The sequence below is a fragment of the Ochlerotatus camptorhynchus genome, unplaced genomic scaffold (assembly GCF_037179485.1).
Source record: "Ochlerotatus camptorhynchus isolate MF236.1 unplaced genomic scaffold, CSIRO-AGI_Acam_v1.1 ptg000389l, whole genome shotgun sequence".
Classification (NCBI taxonomy): Eukaryota; Metazoa; Arthropoda; class Insecta; order Diptera; family Culicidae; genus Ochlerotatus; species Ochlerotatus camptorhynchus.
The window spans coordinates 308,199-328,054 of record NW_027040876.1 but is presented as its reverse complement, the minus strand read 5'-3'; the positions used below and the strand labels follow the sequence as shown (position 1 = coordinate 328,054).

Genomic DNA, 19,856 nt, shown 5'->3' with positions numbered 1-19,856 from the left:
CCGATTCAAATTTGCAGCGATCCGTACTGTCAAAAGCATAGAATCTAGATAAAAATGTGTCCAGAATAGATCAGACGCGAACCAACTCATATTTTTTGTGCGCGTGTTCGTGGCTTAGATAAACGTTTTCCGCGAACACGGCGGAGCATTGAGCAGAAATTTCATGGTAATTTCTATGGTGATTCATGTCGCTCGATCGCTCGAACAGCCTTCTGGAAGTATCTGGCAAGTTCTTCTGAAAGAGACTCAAACGTCTTTCTGGATACCCTCGAAGCAGGAAGTTCCAACTGGACCCAACCAAAGTTTCTTCGCGATTAAATACTGAAGAATTATAGTACTTCTTTCAGCTCGATAAGCAACCTTTCTTCAGGAATTGAAAAATAGTCGCATCTAAATATAAGCCTTGCATCCTTCTGGGTCTCCCTTAATTCAATCGGTAAAGGCGCAGCTATAACCCTAATAAAAATAACCATAAGAAAGTGCTTAACGACGTGTTCGGGTATCATCCCAACCATCTGTGAAATAGTTCTACCATTTGGGTTATCGTTCTTTTATAGTATTTGTTTATTAGGGAAAGCAAGACCATGCTGAAGGTGGCTGGGTTCGATTCTCGGTTCGGTTTACGAATTTTTCGAGTTGACAAGTCAAGAACAACATGTGAAAAGGGCATCTGGCAAGTTCTTCTGAAAGAGACTCAAACGTCTTTCTGGATACCCTCGAAGCAAGAAGTTCCAACTGGACCCAACCGAAGTTTCTTCGCGATTAAATATTAAAGAATCACAGTACTTCTTTCAGCTAGATAAGCAACCTTTCTTCAGGAACTGAAAAATAGTCGCATCTAAATATAAGCCTTGCATCCTTCTGGGCCTCCCTCAATTCAATCGGTAAAGGCGCAGCTATAACCCTAATCTTCTTTCCTTTATTTAACGTCGGTCTCTGTTCCGCAATCTAGTGCCAATCACCGACGGACATCGATTGCCATCCATTGACGGCAATCGAATGTGCAGGAAGGCAGCTTCCACACCTGCGTAGGATATCGCACCCATTCACAACACACATGGGCCTGGACCAACGGCTTTACTTCCCTTCCGAAGGAAGACGTGAGCAGAGATTTTTATGCCTCAGAAAAATCCCACCGACCTCGGCTGGGATTGAACCCAGACCCATCGGGGTGTTAGAAAGCAGTCACGCTTACCACTACACCACCGGCGCCGGCAGCTATAACCCTAATAAAAATAACCATAAGAAAGTGCTTAACGACGTGTTCGGGGTATCATCCCAACCATCTGTGGAATAGTTCTACCATTTGGGTTATCGTTCGTTTATAGTATTTGTTTATTAGAGAAAGCAAGACCATGTTGAAGGTGGCTGGGTTCGATTCTCGGTCCGGTTTACGAATTTTTCAAGTTGACAAGTTTCTCGAACATCCTGGTCATAGAGTATGATTGTGACAATATACTAATGCAAAAACGAAACAAGCTTAGAACGCTCTCAATTAACAACTGTGGAAGTGCTCGTGTCTGCTGTTGTTCAACATCGCGTTAGAAGGTGTGATCAGAAGAGCTGGGATAGACACGAGTGGCACGATATTCAGGAAGTCCATCCAGCTCCTTGGCTTCGCCGATGACATTGACATTATGGCACGGAACTTTGAGATGATGGCGGAAACGTATATCAGACTGAAGGCTGAAGCTAGACGGATTGGACTTGCCATCAACGCATCAAAGACAAAATACATGAAAGGAAGAGGTTCTAGGGAAGACAATGTTAGCCTCCCACCCCGAGTTCAGATTGACGGTGACGAAATCGAGGTGGTCGATGAGTTCGTGTATTTGGGATCACTGGTGACCGCCGAAAATGATACCAGCAGAGAAATTCAAAGACGCATTATGGCAAGGAATCGTGCCTACTTTGGACTCCGGAGGACGCTCCGCTCGAATAAAATTCGCCGCCGCACGAAGTTGACTGTCTACAAGACGCTGATTAGACCGGTGGTCCTTTACGGCCACGAGACCTGGACTATGCTCGTGGAGGACCAACGCGCCCTTGGTGTTTTCGAACGGAAGGTGTTGCGTACCATCTACGGTGGAGTGCAGATGGATGACGGAACGTGGAGGAGGCGAATGAACCACCAATTGCACCAGCTGCTGGGAGAACCATCCATCGTCCACATTGCAAAAATTGGGCGACTACGGTGGGCTGGGCACGTCGTAAGAATGCCGCACGACGACCCAGTGAAAATGGTTCTAGAAAGCGACCCAACAGGAACAAGAAGAAGAGGCGCGCAGCGGGCAAGGTGGATCGACCAAGTAGAAGGTGACCTGCGAACCCTTCGCAGACTACGAGGCTGGCGAACTGTGGCCATGGATCGAGTAGAGTGGAGACGACTTCTTCGGACAGCAGAGGACAACAAGGCCTTAGCCTGATTGGTAAGGTAAGGCAAGGAAGTGCTCAAAGAACACTAATTTGAGAGTCGGCGTAAAGTTCTGGAAAATAATTGACCAGGAAGAACCCACAACATCCTTCTGGAAATACCCCGAGCTTTCTTCTGGAAGTACACTACCCGCCATAAGTATGGACTCGCATAGAAGAGTATTGCAACACTCATTTCCATATTGCATCAGCCTCCAACAAGTTTGGCATCATCAAAACAAAATTCGAAAAAGCTGAAAAACGTGCTGAATGTGCATGGGGAAGGAAGCGCCTTTGGATCTTGAAAAAATACTGACTCACTTTTGAAAATTTCGAAATCACTCCGAAAAGTACTGATTCCCTTCAGAAATGATCGGAATCAATTAAGAAAAGTTAGCAATCACTTCAGAAAGTACTAGATCAGTTTAGACATATTCTGAGTCATTTCGGAAAGAACTGAATCCAAGGGCCTGACACGCTGCCATCTTTTCGTAGGCAGCATAAAAAAGTGAAAACAAAGCAATCAAAGCTAGGCCCAAGCGTGGACCCGCGGTTATGCTGGCTGTGACTACTTGTTTTTAGTAGAGATAGGGGAGCCACTGCCCTGACTGAATCACTTAATAAAAAATCTTAATCACGTCTAAAAGAACTAAATCATTGCAGATATGCACGGAATCATTTGGGATAGTACTGAATCACTTCAGAAATGTTCATAAATATTTCGGTGAGTACTGAATAATTTCAAAGAAATCACTTCAAATAAGTTCGAAATCCATTCGGAAAGTGATGAATTACTTTAAAAAATACGAAATCACTTCGAAACATGCTGAATCACTTCAGAAACGATCGAAATCACTTCGAAAAGCACACTTTGAAGCACTTCAGTAATGTTCTAAATAACATTGGAGAGTACTGAATCACTCAGTAACATAAATAATAAATAAAAATTCGAAACCACTTCTAAAGACCTGTATCACTTTATAAATGTTCAGAATCACTTCGGAAAGTACTGCATCGCTTCAGAAAGGTTCTAAATCTCTAAAGTACTAGATTGCTTTAGAAATATGCGGAGTCATTTTGGAATGTACTGAATCACTTCGGAAATGTTCCGAAACTCTTCTAAATGATTTAAATTCGAATTCACTTCTAAAAGAACTGAACCAACCCAGACATATTCGGAATCAATTCTTTAAGTACTGATTCAAAAAAAGTTCTAAATCACTTCGGAAAGTACTGACTTACTTTTGAAAAAATCGGAAAGTACTGAATCACTTCAGAAATGAACGAAATCGAAGTGATTTCTAGTAGTGAATCTGTACTTTCTGAAGTGATTATAATCTTTTCTGACGTGATTTAGTAATTCTAAAGTAGTGTGTGGATGTGTTTACAAACTTTGTGGAATGATTCAGTACGCTCCGGACTGATTCTAAACTTTTCTGAAGTGATTTAGTACTTATTGAAGTGATTTTGTACTTACAGAAATGATTCTGTTGAGGCGTCCCCGGCGTTGTGTTTAACATCCATACCTCTCACGCCAAAGTCACGAGTTCAAATCTCACCCCGGACAAGTCACGAATGACCCAAGAGTGTTAAAGTAACCATAAAAACAAATGGTTCAGTTCTTTGTGAAATAATTCAGTACTTTCTGAAATGATTGCGACTTTTCCGAATCGATTCAATACTTTCAGAAGGGATTCCGAATATTTCTAAAGTGATACAATACATTCCGAACTGATTCAATACTTTCCGAAGTGATTGGAATCGTTTCTGAAGTGATTCAGTACTTTCCGACGTTAGTCCAAACTTGTTTGAAGTAATTTCGGACTTTTCATAAGCTATTCAAAACAATTCAGTGCATTTCGAAGTGATTCAGTTCTTGCGGAAGTGATTACAAACTTTTTACGTGTTAGGTGTTTTCGGAGGGAGATCATGGATTCTCACGTTAACGGCTTCGTCTTCCACGAACACAGGAATTTTGTAAGCTTTTTTCTCGCACAGCATAGTGTGTTGTAGATGGTGTGATGCAAAGTAGCGCTTGGCTGTTGCTGCATCTACCATCTCGACGTGGACACAGTTTCTAACATTGTGAAACTGGATGTTTAAAGCGTCCGCTATGTCCAGTTTCAACTCACCGTACATGAATTTCTGTACGGCAGACGCATCTGGTCGCTTCGGCACACTTTAGTCTACTACCAAGGTGTTCTCACGTTTAGCACTCATCTGATAGAAAACTCATTTGCTTGTAACCTGATAACGAGACGGATAAAAGAAACACGTCTTTCACGCACGGGGTTTAGCTGTCAACTGACTTTCCGGAGTTGTTCAAAACTTTTCTGAAGGGAGTCAGTACTTTCGGAAATGATTCCCAATTTCGCTGAAGTGATTCAGTACTTTCTGAAGTGATTCAGCATTTTCCGAAGTGATTATGAGCTTTTCTAAAGCGATTCTGTACTTCCGAAGTGATTCCGACCTTTTCTGAAGCTAATCAGTATTTTCCCCAGTGATTCCGAAACTGTTTGGAAGTGATTCAGTGCATTCCTAATTGATTCAATTATTTTCAAATCATTACAGACTTTCCGCAATGAAGTCGGAAATCATTACAAACTTTCCGCAATGATTCAGTACTTTTCACAAAGATTGTTAATTCTTCTGAAATGATTCAGTAAATTCTGAAGTAGTTCAAAACTTTTCCGATGTGATCCAGTACTTTCCGAAGTTAGTTCAAACTTCTCTGAAGTGATTTCGAACTTTTCATAAGTTATTCAATACTTTCGAAACTGAAGATTTCTGCAGTGGTTAACTACGTTTCGAAGTGATTCAATTATATTCTTGGGTGATTCGAAATCCTCACACTGGCAATTAATCATATTGTCGAGCAGTTTTGGGACGACCTTCTACCAGCGATTTTACGGAAATGAAACAATCAATTTCAGATTTTTCAAGCATTTTACAAATAAGACCCTATTTTCTCGAGGTTGTAGAAGAAAAAATGATAAACTATTGTTCCACGTTAAAGTTCGAGTGGTAGGAAACGTCATTTTAAACTGCTCGAATGATGTAATCCATTGACGATGTCAGCGTAAGTAACTTAGTCATCCGCTTCGTTCTTCACGATTCGTAGGCAATCGTACCGTTGACTGAACTGAGACTTGTGGAGTCCGAAAATGGATTTCAGCTTCTTCATAACTTCTTCAAAAGTGAAATAACGTGGGTGCCGTGGCAGGAGGTAGTTTCAAAACTTTCCGCTAACCGGAACGCTGAGGCTTCGCATCAATAGACGGTTTTGCTGCGTCATCCAGATTCCTCCCGTTTGTGCTGAATAAATCTTCATACTTCGAGAACCATCGATCGAACGTCATACCCGCAGCAGGATCGTGATTAAATTCCTTGATTGTCACGGTAAGCGACTCATTAGCGATCTTTTCAGGCGTACTTCTTGGCAGCGGATTACCCGGAAAGGTTTGTGCTGTGGTTAACTGATCCAAAAGCAGAAATAGCTTGTTCGAAATTCTTTCAAGACCACCCAACGGCTCCATCTCCTAGGCGACATTCTTGAAAATGTTTGTCGAAGCTCCCGGAAGATTTTTCAGCAATTTGCGTCGCCACAATGATCCAAGTGAAACTAATCCTCGCGTCACATTTCAAATAGGCTAATCTACATTGATCGATTCTCTTAATCGTCTCACTCTTTCGTTGATAACTTGGCTTCATTCATATTTCGGGTTAATTTTTCTACATAGTCTGTTAAAAGAAAGTATTATTAAGCGTATTGGCGTCTTCCGGTGATTTCTCCTCGCCAAACTTTTAACAATCTTTTGAGCTTCGCTAACTGGATCTTGACCGGAGTCTGTAAAGGAACGGACTACTTCGCGTAAGCGTTTTCAAAGCCTCTCCAAATCTCCTTGGATGTTTTTTTTTTCATCCCAGACCGAGATCCAGCAAATCATCGTGGATGGACGAATTCGGCAGGTATACAGCTTTTCTGTCGTTCTTCTGGAACTTCTTCAATTCAACTGCTACCTCTGGTAGACCGTTCTTTATAACGTCCCACAGATTCACAGACTTTAAGTGCCCAATTGTCATAAATCCGGTGCCCGAGAACAGTGGTATCCCGCGGATCGATTCGTAGCGCGAGTCGCCCATCACCTAAGGCTCTGAACCATTTAGCGGATTTTTTAACTTTTGGTTAAAATCTGACAGATGGAAAGTTATCGATTAACGGTGCTATCCGAGCGTGGTTATTTCTGAACGACAAGAAGTTAAATTTTGACAACCGTGGTTGAGTTCTGCTCGAAAACCGATCGATCACACAGGGATTTTCGAACATAAGAAATAACTTTCCAAATGTCACTTTTAACCACGAATTTAATTTTACTCGGCAAATGGTTCACAGCCTAAATGTCGTTTTGTATAGGCTTGATGCATGCAGTTCTACTTGATGATAAGCATATCCAGCCGGGAGAACTATTAGGATTCAATAAATCAGACTCTCGAGGACTATGAGCGACTAGAAACTCAATGAATTGCAAGAACCTTCCATAGCATTAATTACGAAACTCCTCGATTACCTGCCAATGCTTTCTACTATCCCATTTCCTTTCCTTCGGCATCATCCACCGCCAAGGGTGGAAATTTCCACTAGTTCATGCTCAGACTGACTGAAAAGAGCAGGATAGCAAAGAGTGGAAAGTTTCCACAATCTCTTCGTCTTTGTGTAATTATAATCTGAACGCAATGTACCACTTATTTGGTCAGCTGTACAAAATAAAAAACAATATGCCTGTTAAGCAGTATTCTGTTCAAGTGTGTTGTATATACACTTATTCAAACACTCGGATAACTAAACGCAAGTTGCCATTATTATTGTGCCAACACGAAAAGTAAATTGTTTCGTTAATGGTAAGATTTGCGATTGCCAAACTTCATCTTAACATTATCAGAATGGATCTGATAATGCAAATTGATGTTATTTGTCAAGTTCCACCATCCAAAAACCTGTCTTCAGCAAAACCTCCTCAAACCGAGCAAATGAGATGAAAATCTTCAACCTCGACACCCTCGAGAGTAAAACATATTAGTTGCGAACTGGACGATAAAGTTCAGTTCAACACCATCGTCTCATCTTAATCCGTATCTCCATCCCCATCATCATCATCATCATCATCACCCAAACACACAAACACAGAAAGAGGGGGCCACCACATTGATTCGGTGATTTTTTTTTCCCCACTCGCAGCGGCAGCAATATTCACTTTTGAACTCTCGGAAAGTAGGTTGCCACTGTGCTTCTATTTTCGCTTCCTAATCATCGATCGGCGGATTCACATTCACACCACAACATTCGCCGTATTGATTGAGAAATTCTGTCAACTTTTCCGCACCGAGCGGTAGCAGGAATATTATTTATTATGTAAACAATAAATTGAACAATGTTGGAAATCCTGCACACCTTGCTCTTCCTGTTTACTAATCAAATTTCCTCCTAATCAGATTAATCCGCGCTCCCACCAATACACAGGTACCGTACGATAGCAATCCCACACCGCCGCAATCTGCTGTTTGTTCTCACTCTTGGCTCGGGGGATTTGGAAAACTGAAACCCCCAGAATCCACAATCACACAGAATCCAATAAAATCCAATCGACGGACAAAAAAACCCTCGCGAATCTTTTTCGCTACGGTTTCTTCCCCCACAGCAGCACCTTATTTTTATTTTCTTCTGACTCTTCACACACCAACACACTCGCGTCTTTGGCGATGCTCGGCCGCCCTACCACACGCAATGAAAATTTAAACTTTGTCACTCACGCTGGGCAAAAAACGCAAAAGAAACACGACGCACTGGGCGCTGCAGGCGGAAGGAAAACTTCCTTTTAAATTTTCCCAATAACTAGCCGCGACGGTTCTCCTCGAACGAAAGAAAATTCTATTTTTCGAACAAAAAAAAATTACGCACACGACGCACCAACGATGATGGAGGGGAAACTCAAATGGAAAATGTAGGCAGCAGAAAAAAGTCCTCCGAATAAACTCTAATAATTCCGCTTTCGTTCACAAACCCTCCACCTGCAACGGGATCGCCATTACGACTGGGTCTGGTCGAAAAGACAGCCGCCGCCGCCGCCGCCGAGTGGAGCCGAGCGTCGCCCGCTGGAGTTGAGCTGTTCGTTCGCGCGACGACGAAGAGCAAACACAAAAGAAAAGTACCGTTAACTGTCAAATTTTGCGAGAGGAATGTAAACAAAACTGCCGACGAAACGAGAGAGAGAACAGAAGAAGTTTGACGGATTGCGACGCGGCGCCGCCAAGAATATCGACGATGCCCAGCGGTGGTGATCGTTGGAGTTACGTGAGTCGGAAAATATGTAAACAAACGCGGGTGTTGGTGTGCTGTAAGCTTCGTGTGTGGAAAATCATGGAAAAAGGCGGTGATAAATCGAATCAGGTGCGGGTGGACATTGAATATTGGTAAGTGTTTCATAATTTACAGCAGATTAAATTGGGAAAATTATCTTTTCCTTGTGAAAGTCAGCTAATAGAATATTGGTTCTGCGGTTGTTAAAAGCGTATCTACACAGAACGAAAATTACACGTTAAAACCATTGATTGGATTTTCATATAAAATTGCGCTACTGGCTAATTTATTGGAGGCTACTGTTCTCCGAAATATGTGTCTTAAATTAAGGTTGTATCAAAGACATCATATGATTTGTTGTCTTAGGTTATATGAAAATCATTGACACATAACTTTCATTGGATTTTTCAAAACGATAATATCTTCATTGGCGTCCGATTAAATTTACCTGTGAACCTTACAAATAATGGGTTGTGAAGAACCATTACCATTCAAAATTCTGGATTTCTCCAAACATTTTCCGAAAGAAAACTATATTAGAAGTTTTTTACTTATGGTTTGAGGATTTTAATGGTAATGATTATGGTAGTCAGTAGGGTCCATGGATGGTTTTGTATTGTCGGTCAACTTTACGTGGAATATATCGCGAATTGGGAATCATTAATTTACAGGCAACCTATTCGCTATATATTCAACCTAAAGTTAACCGACAATAGGAAGCTGCACCGTCGGGTTAACCTCACTTTTTTGACATCTGGCAGTGGTTTGTTTACATGGACTTAGAAAAAAAAATTAAAAAAATAATTAAATGTGTTCTAAATTTTTTGGAGAGGATTTTTTTTCAAACGAACATAGTCGGATATCATCTCAAATCCACTTGAATCGACTAACAAGCAAAGGTAAACAAACCACCACTGGATGTCAAACTGATGAATGCGGGTTCATCGCGTTCATTCGTGACGTCATCGTGCAGCTAGGCGAGTAAAAGAGGTGACACAGTCGGAAGAATTGTTAGTTTGTATACTAAAATGAACCATGCCCATTTTGTTATGGCAAGTTTGCTATAAGCAATTCTCCTCGTGTTTATTAGCAAAATTCACATCAAAGCTTAATTAATTGCGTAGGAAATCAGTTTGGCACGGCATTTGTGACCAGCGTACACCTTCCGGTTATATGGAACAGGTCAAAAACCGTCCAAATTCGCACAAAAAAAAATTTTGTTTTGAATTTCTGTATGTCAAAATAGTGAACTTTTCGTCAACATTAACGGCAAAGAACTCACCAACACTGGGAGACCGTGAGTTCTGAATATTGATTTCGCTTGACGCTCTTCCGGCATTCGTGCCACATGCCCAGCCCACTGTAGCCTGCCGTGTTTTAAAAGCTTCACAATATCCATGCCGCTATATACTTGGTACAACTCGTGATTCATGCGAAGCCGCCAGATGCAATTTTCCAGTTTACCGCCGAGTATTGTTCGCAGCACTTTTTCAATGCCCACGATTCGTGGCCATAAAGGGTTACCGGCAGAATCAACGTCTTGTACAGCGCGAATTTCGTTTTCGTACGCAAGCTGCGGGACTTCAGCTGGCTACGCAACCCGTAGAAAGCCCTGTTCGCGGCTGCAATACGCCTTTTCACCTCGCGGGTAACATCATTTTCGCACGTCACTAAAGTACCAAGATAAACAAATTCGTCCACAACTTCAAATTTTTAGCCATCTAGCACCACTTCACTATCAACACCACTATTGCTCCCACGCTTTCTACCGGCGACCATGTACTTCGTTTTGGTAGAATTTATCGAAAAAGGCGCGAACGCCTCTTCCACTGCTCTACGGTCGATTTCGATGATGTCGATGTCGTCCGCAAAACCAAGGAGCATGTGCGACTTTGTGATGATGGTACCGTTCCTCTGCACGCCAGCTCTCCTAATCGCTCCTTCGAGGGCGATGTTGAATAGCAAGTTCGAAAGAGCATCTCCCTGCTTCAACCCATCTAAGGTCACGAACGAGGCCGAAATCTCGTCTGCAAACCGTACACATGATTTCGAACCATCCAGCGTTGCACGAATCAGCCTAATTAGTTTCGTCGGAAAGCCGTTTTCTTGCATTATCTGCCATAGCTCGTTTCTCTTTGCTGAATCGTACGCTGCCTTGAAATCTGTGAACAGATGATGAGTCTGCAAGTTGTATTCCCGGAACTTCTCAAAGGTTTGACGCAGGGTAAACATTTGATCCGTCGTTGATCGACCCTCACGAAAACCAGCCTGGTATTCGCCGACGAAGGATTCCTCAAGCGGTCTCAATCTGTTGACCAGAACACGTGATAATATTTTGTACGCCGAATTCAGAAGCGTGATTCCTCTGTAATTGGCGCACTCCAGTCTGTGTCCCTTTTTGTAGAGGGGACAAACGAGACTATCCAACCAACTAGCGGGCAATTCTTCCTCCTCCCATATCTTGAGCAGTATACGGTGGATCATCTGGTGCAGCTGCTCACTTCCGTGTTTGAGAAGTTCGGCCGGGAGCTAGTCCTTCCCCGCAGCCTTACTGTTTTTCAGCTCTCGTATCGCCTTTTTCACTTCTTCTAGCGTTGGTGGTTACACAGCTTGACCATCGTCGTCGATGTGTGTTCTGTTTGTTGATGCTCTCTCCTTCTCTCCGTTCAGCAACGTCTCGAAGTACTCCTTCCACCTGGCAGCCACCATCGTTTTATCTGTCAGCAGATTACCTTCAAGGTCATAGCACATGGCGGGAGACGGCGCTGTCTTACTCCTCACGCCATTGGCAGTTGCGTAAAACCTTCGCATATCATTCTGCTCCATACTTTCTTGCGCCTCGGCAATAACGCGTTCCTCGTACTGCCTTTTTTTTCCTGCGATGGGTTCGTTTCTCGGCTGACCTTGCTACCCTGTACCGCTCTCTATTCTGACGGGTACCAGACACCAACATCCGGCTTCTGGCGACGTTCTTCTCCTCTGTCACTCGTTGGCACTCCTCGTCAAACCACCCGTTCCGGAGCGCCTCTGAGCTGTACCTATCACCTCTCGTGCTGTTGTGCTCACCGCTCCGTGGACAGCTTCCCACAGATTGTTGAGATTCTCGTTCACGTTGATTTCCGCTATCCGCTCATTCAGCTTCTGGTGGTACTCTGCAGCAACACCATCTACTGTCAAACGCTGGATGTTGCAACGCATCGATCTCCGGTTTCTCGAACTCGTAACGGTCGATAGACGCGCTCGAATTTTCGCGACAACGAGGTAGTGATCCGAGTCGATATTAGGCCCCCTGAAGGTCCTGACATCTACGGCATCCGAGAAATGCCTCCAGGTGTGCTTTCGGATATCCTTGCGTTCAAAGTGGGTGCTACTGATAACCATATCACGAGCAGCAGCGAAGTTTATCAGCTTCAGGCCATTATCATTCGTTGCAGAGTAAAGGCTTTTTGTTCCAATGATTGGGCGAAAGAAGTCCTCTCTTCCGACCTGCGCGTTTGCATCTCCGATGACAATCTTCACGTCGTGTTTAGGGCACTCATCATAGGTTTTATCCAGGCTTCCATAAAACGCATCCTTCACGTCATCGGATTTATCGTTAGTCGGTGCGTAGATGTTGATCAGGCTGTAATTGAAGAATTTGCCACGAATCCTCAAAACGCAGATGCGCTCGCCAACCGGTTTCCACTGCATAACCCGCTTCATCTGTTTCCCAATCACTACGAAACCAACTCCGTGTTCTGCTCTATCGCCACCGCTGTAGTAGATATGGTATTTGAACGATGTGTTGGCGATAGGATCTACCGCCCTGAATTCACGTTCTCCAGATCTAAGCCACCGTACTTCTTGAATAGCAGCCACACTCACATTCACCTTTTGCAGTTCACGGGCCAGAAGGCCCACTCGTCCAGGTTCATTTATCGTTCTGACATTCCAAGAACCGAATTTCCATTCATTGTCCTTATTTCGTTGCCGTTGGGTCAGTTGCCGAAAATTCCGTTCGTTTTTTCTTCTTCTTACTTCATTTTTCTGAGTATTTTTATAATTTAGTATGCTACCGTACCAGGGTCGCGATACCTACATCGTGTTGATGGGGCTGCCATCTTAGGTTTAGTTGACACGATTCAACATTTCTTGTTTCAGCCGCTGGATGCCAGACAGACGCTGTTTGAGCCGCACCTCCTGGTGGACAGACGCTCGGGTTATTGTGTAGATGGGGCTGCCATCTTGGATTTAGCTGACACAATACAGCATTTCTTTTTTAGCCGCTGGATCCCAGACAGACGCTGTTCGAGCCGCACCTCCTGGTGGACAGACGCTCGACGATTCGCACCTCCTCAGCCTTGCTATCATCACGATATGGGTTAATCGTGATGACATTGCCCAATGTAATCGTACATATTTAAAATAGTTCCAGTGTACCAAAATTGATGAAATTTTGGTTTTCGGTTCCATTTTTAATGCAGATAACGAATATGTGTTTACCTCAATACCCCTAAACAACCCAATTGTCTCTTCACTAGTGACAGCGAGTCACCTCACCTTACACGCCGCGCAGAATAGGCCGAATAAATTTCAGAAAATCCCAAAACAAATACAAGTAAACGCTTGAATAATTCAGGCATAACATTTGATAACGGCACAAAAGCATTTGTAAACAAAATTTCTAAGGCCCTTTACATGCGAAGTACGCTCACGCAAACCAACATTATCATCAGATGGGAGCAACTCTCACCTTTCCGTAAGTGGTATTGGTTTGCGTGGGCGTACTTTGGTTCGCGTGTAAAGGGCCTTAGAAAGTTTGTTTACAAATGCTTTTGTGCCGTTATCAAATGTTATGCCTGAATTGACATTTGAGCTTTCTATCCTCTGCTTCAAATAGTTGACACAAAATTAATCCAGAAATGGTCCAATTCAGTTAAAAAAGGACAAACCAATGCTGATCTCGTTAATCATTCGCATTCGCTCATTTTCAGCAACATCTGCAATTCCAAACCCCAGTGCTTGGAACTGAGCCACCTGATCAAGGAGCGCATCCCTGGTGCCCAGGTAGCGTGCAAAATCGGCCGTCGAGGTTCGTTCGAGGTGCAGATCAATGACAGCCTCGTCCACTCGAAGCTGAACTCGCTGGCTTTCCCGGACTACGAGGAAGTCGTAACTAATGTGATAGCCGCCAAGGAAGGCCGCCCGGTGGCCAAGGTTAAAGAACAACCCATCACGGATTGTGTTGTTCAGTAGGATTTCGGATTCAATCAAAGGTAAGTGTCCTTACAACTCCAATAAAACCAACATGTTATGCGACTAGTCCCTGCACCGTACTATTACAGTACAACCACTGTTCATCCGAACCATCCCTGAGCATACCCACGTGGGAAAGGTAGACTCCGAAGCGCATTTTCCCCTTGAACTCCCGTGCGATCGTTCGCAGCGGTTCCGTCGTCTTGATTCCACTCCCCTGATCGATGCAAATCATTTGGCAGCGAGAGCATGGTCCATCCACCCCAAATTCCATGGCACCTATCGTGACCCGCTTCCAATCGCATTCCTCCATTGCATTGGAAGTTTCAACAATCAAATTCCCTCGGAAGCGATCGACCAACGATTCCAACGCAGGTTCTTCATGCAGCTCATCCCAATCGGGGACCTTTTCAGCCAACCATCGAACCGAAGTTTGATTGATCAACAAAAACTGTGCCTGATTGGAGAGGGAAATTTCCTTCTCCGATTTCTGGAAGGTTCGCACTTCTTCGTCGGATTGCTTTAGCAAACGGAGACCGGACGTCTGTAGGGCTACGCTGATCCAGTCAGCAACTTCGTCCCCACAGTCGATCGCTTGGATGTTATCCTGGCATACTTTGGTCTGACAGAGCTTCACCTGTTGCGTATCATCTACGTCCGATAAGGAAGTCAAATCCAGCACGAAATCATCCATCGACGGATGGGATAGGATCATCTCGTTGTTGTTCAGGTCGATCCGAGGTCGAATAAGGCACATTTCGGTTAGCTTCTTCTGCGTTACGGCAACTCCATTCTCATCTACGATGACAAATTCTCGGTCGTGTTTGAGCCCTTTATGACTCAAAGGCCATCTGGTTGTTACTTTGAAAGCTCCACAGGACTTGATCGGGAAAAGGCAGATCATCTTAAGTCGGGGTTGATCGTGGGTCTTGTAGTTGGAAACGATCTGTGCTCGCGTTAGCCCGTTGGCTAAGGACTTCCTGATGTAGCATTTCTCGATCATTTCGATCAAACGATCGATGTCCTCTTTCCGGGTCATGTAGCCAAACGATACTCTTACGGAACCGGTGGGTTGTCCATCGATGAGATCGTTTGCGTCGCCGCAAACGTGTCCAGCGTCAAACTGCTTCAGGATGTCGTCGTCCGTCAGTTCAAGCAGCCTTTGGCATGCTCCTGGATTGCAGAAACAGCCCGTTCTCAGCACAATGTTATGGATGCTGGCCATGTAGGAAACTTCGGCAAATCCTACGAAGGTTCCATCTTCATGGAGAATGTTGAAGTTTACGATTCCTCCCTGCAGGCGCCTGTCGCTGAATTCCGAATCGTGATAAAGTCTGACGACTTCAGTTCCATTGGAGTGGCGGAGAGCCTTTAATCGCTGAAAGCAGTACCTTCCCAGATGGAAAGTTTGTTGAGATATCCGCTCGATTGAGCGTAGCCCTGCGCTTGAAGGAACTAATCGTTCGAGAGTTTCGAATCCCTGCAGCAGGGCTATGATTGAAGTGAAGGCAATCGTTCCATCTTCGAAGCGCTCCGCGAGAGAATCTCGCTTCACATGAAAGTTTCTTCCGGACATGGCTATTTTGACCGTTCCACCACCGTAGTACTTTTTGTTGAGTAGATTCGTAGCGCTGCGGTGGACCAACAAGGCTCCCAACCCGGTTGGGTATCTGGAGAAAAGAAAAATATCTCAACTGTTGGATTATACCAGACAATTTAAACATACCCAAAAACCTTGTAAAACGAAAGAAACACAAAGTCCGGTTGGTACTTGGACAAATCTAGGAAGCTAGTGGACACGAAGCTGGCCGCATCCAAACAGACCCGGAACTGCTCCTTTCCGTAGCCTTCTATTCCATCGGTTTGTATCTTCTGGATCAGTTCCAGAGGATACTTAACCCCATTGAAATTGCATTGAGCTGGAAAGACTACCAAGGATGAACGTTCATTGCTCGATCTACCATCGAACTCGATCTGTTTCAGTAGCTGCTTCCGTTCGATCGGATAGATCCGCTCGGTTCCAACGATTTCCCGCATTCCCAGCACTGACGTGTGGCTGTCCTTTAGATAGACGAAGGCTCCCTCGGGATCAAAGTCGTAGCACTCGGCTACGATTTTCAAACTGGCCGTGGTACCGGAGGTAAAAATCAAACTATACTCTGAGGATCGGGTGTTGAAGTGACGCAGCACCCGGTAACGGACCTGATCCAGCAGGTCTCCCGTCGTTCGGCTCGTGTGCGGATTACAGTACAGGTTCTGTGCGAGCTTTTCGCAGGCGGCTTGGATTTGTGACTCCGCGTACAGGGTCGTTCCGGCATGATCGAGGTAGCATTTTTCTATGTGAATTTTACTACTTGGTAATTGTTTGCTAATAATTTTCTTGATTTCAAGCTTTCAAAGTTCTTTCTGTTTTGAATATAATTACCCGGCTTACCTTTCACTCGAGTGAATTCCTTCTCGATAGCAATTGCTTCTTCTGTTGTATAGGGGCTGTGCAAATCCATTACTGATTGTTTAAGGAGTTAATTTTGGAAAGCCTTGAATGGAAAAAATAGAAATTTAGAAACACTGAGAAATCTACCTGTTGCTCGAAGGAATGGATTTTTCTACTTCTGTCCAAGTTTGCTGATAAGTGGCGACTGAAAGTTGATAACGAAGTGCGGAAGGGTGCCGATAAACAAATTATGGGTATCGTCTTCGCGTCGTCAAAAATGAAGACTCATCACAAATTAGCAGGGCACTTGCGGGTGAAACTCTAAGCACTTGTTTACTACATTCAGCTGCACCAGCTGGCTACTAGCTACCACTACTGTTGCTACTGATGAATAGTTGGTCAAGAACACAGGCATGCATGTGTATGGATTTGGTATTGTTGGTTGAAACACAAACTGGACACCTCTGCCAAACTAGCAGGAAAATTCGAGCAAGAAAAAAAATTTTTTTGCGCCGCCTATGTATCAAACGACGAACTACCAGCAAGAAAAAAAAACTTTCCTGCTAGCTTCACATTTTTTTTGCTCCGCAGAGCTTTTTTCCTGCTAACTTCACATTTGCCTGCTGTTCAGAGCTTTTTTCCTGCTCAGTTCACACTAAGAGCTTTTTCCCTGCTGGATTGACAATTTTGAATATAAAAGTGCAGTGATGCCAAAACTACGTAGTTTTCTCGTGAATAAGTTATATATTATTTCATTTGTAAAATGAATATAATGATTAAGTAGATTCAAGGCAGGTTCGGATGTTTTCTGAGAGCAGTTAAAGAAGGTTTCGAAAAAATATTATCTGAGTTTAAAGATCCAGCAATGGGTTAGACAAACTTATATGGGTACGCTCACTTTTAAAGTAGATGTCGAGCCTGTATAAATTTTCGTATCGTTTTCATAGAATGGGGAGTTCAAAAAAGGTTAGGATTTCTTTATTAGGGAGGCTTTCAGCCTGATGCTGGTTCGCCTCCGGAGGACCAAAAGAACTTTAAGGACATTTCCAAAAAGATCTTTGATAAAGTTATTTTTAGCCATTTGCAAATTTTGATTCATCTCTAAGTACACTAGATTTACATGTAGCTTGTAAATATTATCTTACCTTTTGTTTGCTAGAATTGATCTTGATTTATACCTGATTTAGCTTTGGAATTGAATGTATCTAAAATAAACTTTGTTGAAAACAATGTTCACATTGCAAGGTATAGAAAATATTTGCGGTTATCTTGACAATTTGACACTCTTCCAAAGAGTTAACAATTATCAGAACTATAATTGAAATCTACTTTTACTTATCTGATGATTCAAAGAACAATCTGTACAAAATAATATTGTTATAAATTATAAATAATAAATGTTAGGCACGACTCGAATCTTTTTTTAGATAACTTGATAAATACATAAGTTAACGTGGACATCAGGAAAGGGGGGAGGGTGAGTCTTTGTCCACGCTTGTTCACGTAGGGGCGAGTAAAAAATCATACTTTTTCTGTCCACGTAGCATATAAATTGCCAAAAACATTCTCTTGGTAGGTGACACTAGTATTCCAGTATTTCAATCGTTAAGTATAACATTATAATCAGATTAACAATGAAAAACGAACTGGTTACATATATAAATTTCTTCTACACTTTACATTTGCTTTGTGTCCCCTCAAATGCTCAGAAGTATTTTCAGCTATCAATAGTACAATAATATTCAACAATGCATCTTTTTATTGCCGTTACAGCTATAAGGGTATTATAATATGTATATAATGTTTGTGGGGAGCAATATAAATAAATAAATAAATAACTCGATGTTAATGTTAATCATAGAACTTTTTCATTCTGGGATTTCGATGTTGAATCACCTGGACTCATCAAACATACAGACATATTTCTACCTTGGAAACGCGGAGAACTGATCGGAACTTTCAATTAAAAACAGAATCTATCATGTGACACATCAAACCAGTTTTATTAAAACTTAAGTGTATTAAATGATTCTGGATGCCCAGTTAGACCAAATCCAATCCATTTGTAATAAAGTTCTAGGTGAGATAATACGTGCCATGGTAATATGGTAATATACTCGATAATATAACCAAAAACAAAAATTTAGACATTTTTCAAATCTGCGAATTTTTTTAACCCAAAATTATTATGGCAACTACTGATCTGAGTGCTATCTTTAAAAAGTTCAAGAAAATATACCATTAGTGATATCACCTCGTGGCGCGTGTTAGCCCGCTTTCCATCCAGAACTATTTCAGACATTTCTTAGTAAATGGCTAAAACCTAACAAGAATCGAAATCCTTTAAATTTTAAATTTTAAAAACTATAGTAAGAATGGGTTTCACTATATATGGATAATGGCCTATTAAGGCTCATTGCATCTGCATACATCATTTTGCGGAATTCTATTGATGAAAAAAGTTAGGGCAAATGAATGTAAATGAATGCACGAAATGAATGCAAATGATTTTCCATGCCTACTTGTTGCTTTTGTTTTGTGTTGATTTGTTGTATTTAAATCGGTTAGGTACATCATGCCTGCGCCGGTGGTGACTGCTTCTAACCTCAATGGGTCTGGGTTCAATCCCAGCCGAGGTCGGTCGAATTTTTCTGAGGCATAAAAATCTCTGGTCAGCTGTTCCTTCGGAAGGGCAGAAATGCCGTTGGTCCCGGCCCATGTGTGTTGAATGGGTGCGATATCCTACGCAGGGTGTGGAAGCAGCCTTCCTGCACATTCGATGGGTATTCGATGTCCGTCGGTGATTGGCACTAGATTGCGGAACAAAGACCGAAGTTAATTAAAGCGATTAAGAAGAAGAAGGAGGAGATTATTGCTATTATTGCCGTATTATTTCCTATACGGCAAACGCCATCTGCCAATTAAACATGAATAGGGTGTTAACACTTATGCTATTTCACTAGCGCTAATTAGCCAGCTTCTAGCAAAAAAGCTCACCAGCACAATGTAAACAGGGTATCAGCGTCTACCAGCATGATTTTCAGGAGCAACTGAAATTCGCGCTAGTTGGCTAGTATACTAGCGCTAGCTAATCCGCACAGATGTAAACACCTCATAAGCAGGTAAACAAATGTAGGTAGGTACAGTAGCAAAATGCGAAGCAAGCAGGAAAAAAGCTCACACAAGGACGATAGCAGAGTACACACGATTCTTTTTTTGCTGTCCGGGCCACGCCTCTCGTATTCACTCTGCTGTATCAAGTAGTAGGTAAGAACTTTTTTCCTGCTATCTTCACATTTCGCTGCTGTACAGAGCTTTTTTCCTGCTGAGTTCACTGTTTCGAAGAAAATAGAGCTTTTTCCCTACTAGATTGTACATTTTTGAACTGCTACTACTAGTGTTTATTTATTCGCTAGTGTT

General features: G+C 42.8%; 2 protein-coding genes across 3 annotated transcripts; one reads left to right on the top strand and one right to left on the bottom strand.

The window, feature by feature from the left end:
- Positions 1-8,813: 8,813 nt before the first annotated feature.
- On the top strand, positions 8,814-14,052 carry LOC135710486 (migration and invasion enhancer 1-like). Its single transcript, XM_065233082.1, has 2 exons — positions 8,814-8,880; positions 13,741-14,052. Exons 1-2 carry the CDS (start codon positions 8,828-8,830, stop codon positions 14,000-14,002), a joined length of 315 nt encoding a protein of 104 aa, XP_065089154.1. The 5' UTR covers positions 8,814-8,827; the 3' UTR covers positions 14,003-14,052.
- LOC135710485 (molybdenum cofactor sulfurase 3-like) lies at positions 14,046-16,796 on the bottom strand. 2 transcript variants are annotated; one of them, XM_065233080.1, is made up of 4 exons: positions 16,613-16,796; positions 16,437-16,539; positions 15,729-16,338; positions 14,046-15,672 (listed from the first exon to the last, which is right to left on the bottom strand). In XM_065233080.1, the coding sequence occupies exons 2-4, from the start codon at positions 16,504-16,506 to the stop codon at positions 14,058-14,060; spliced, it is 2,295 nt and encodes a 764-aa protein (XP_065089152.1). In that variant the 5' UTR covers positions 16,507-16,539; positions 16,613-16,796; the 3' UTR covers positions 14,046-14,057. The 2 variants fall into 2 exon arrangements, with proteins under 2 accessions (XP_065089152.1, XP_065089153.1); XM_065233081.1 differs by having other exon boundaries at positions 16,437-16,796.
- Positions 16,797-19,856: the final 3,060 nt, after the last annotated feature.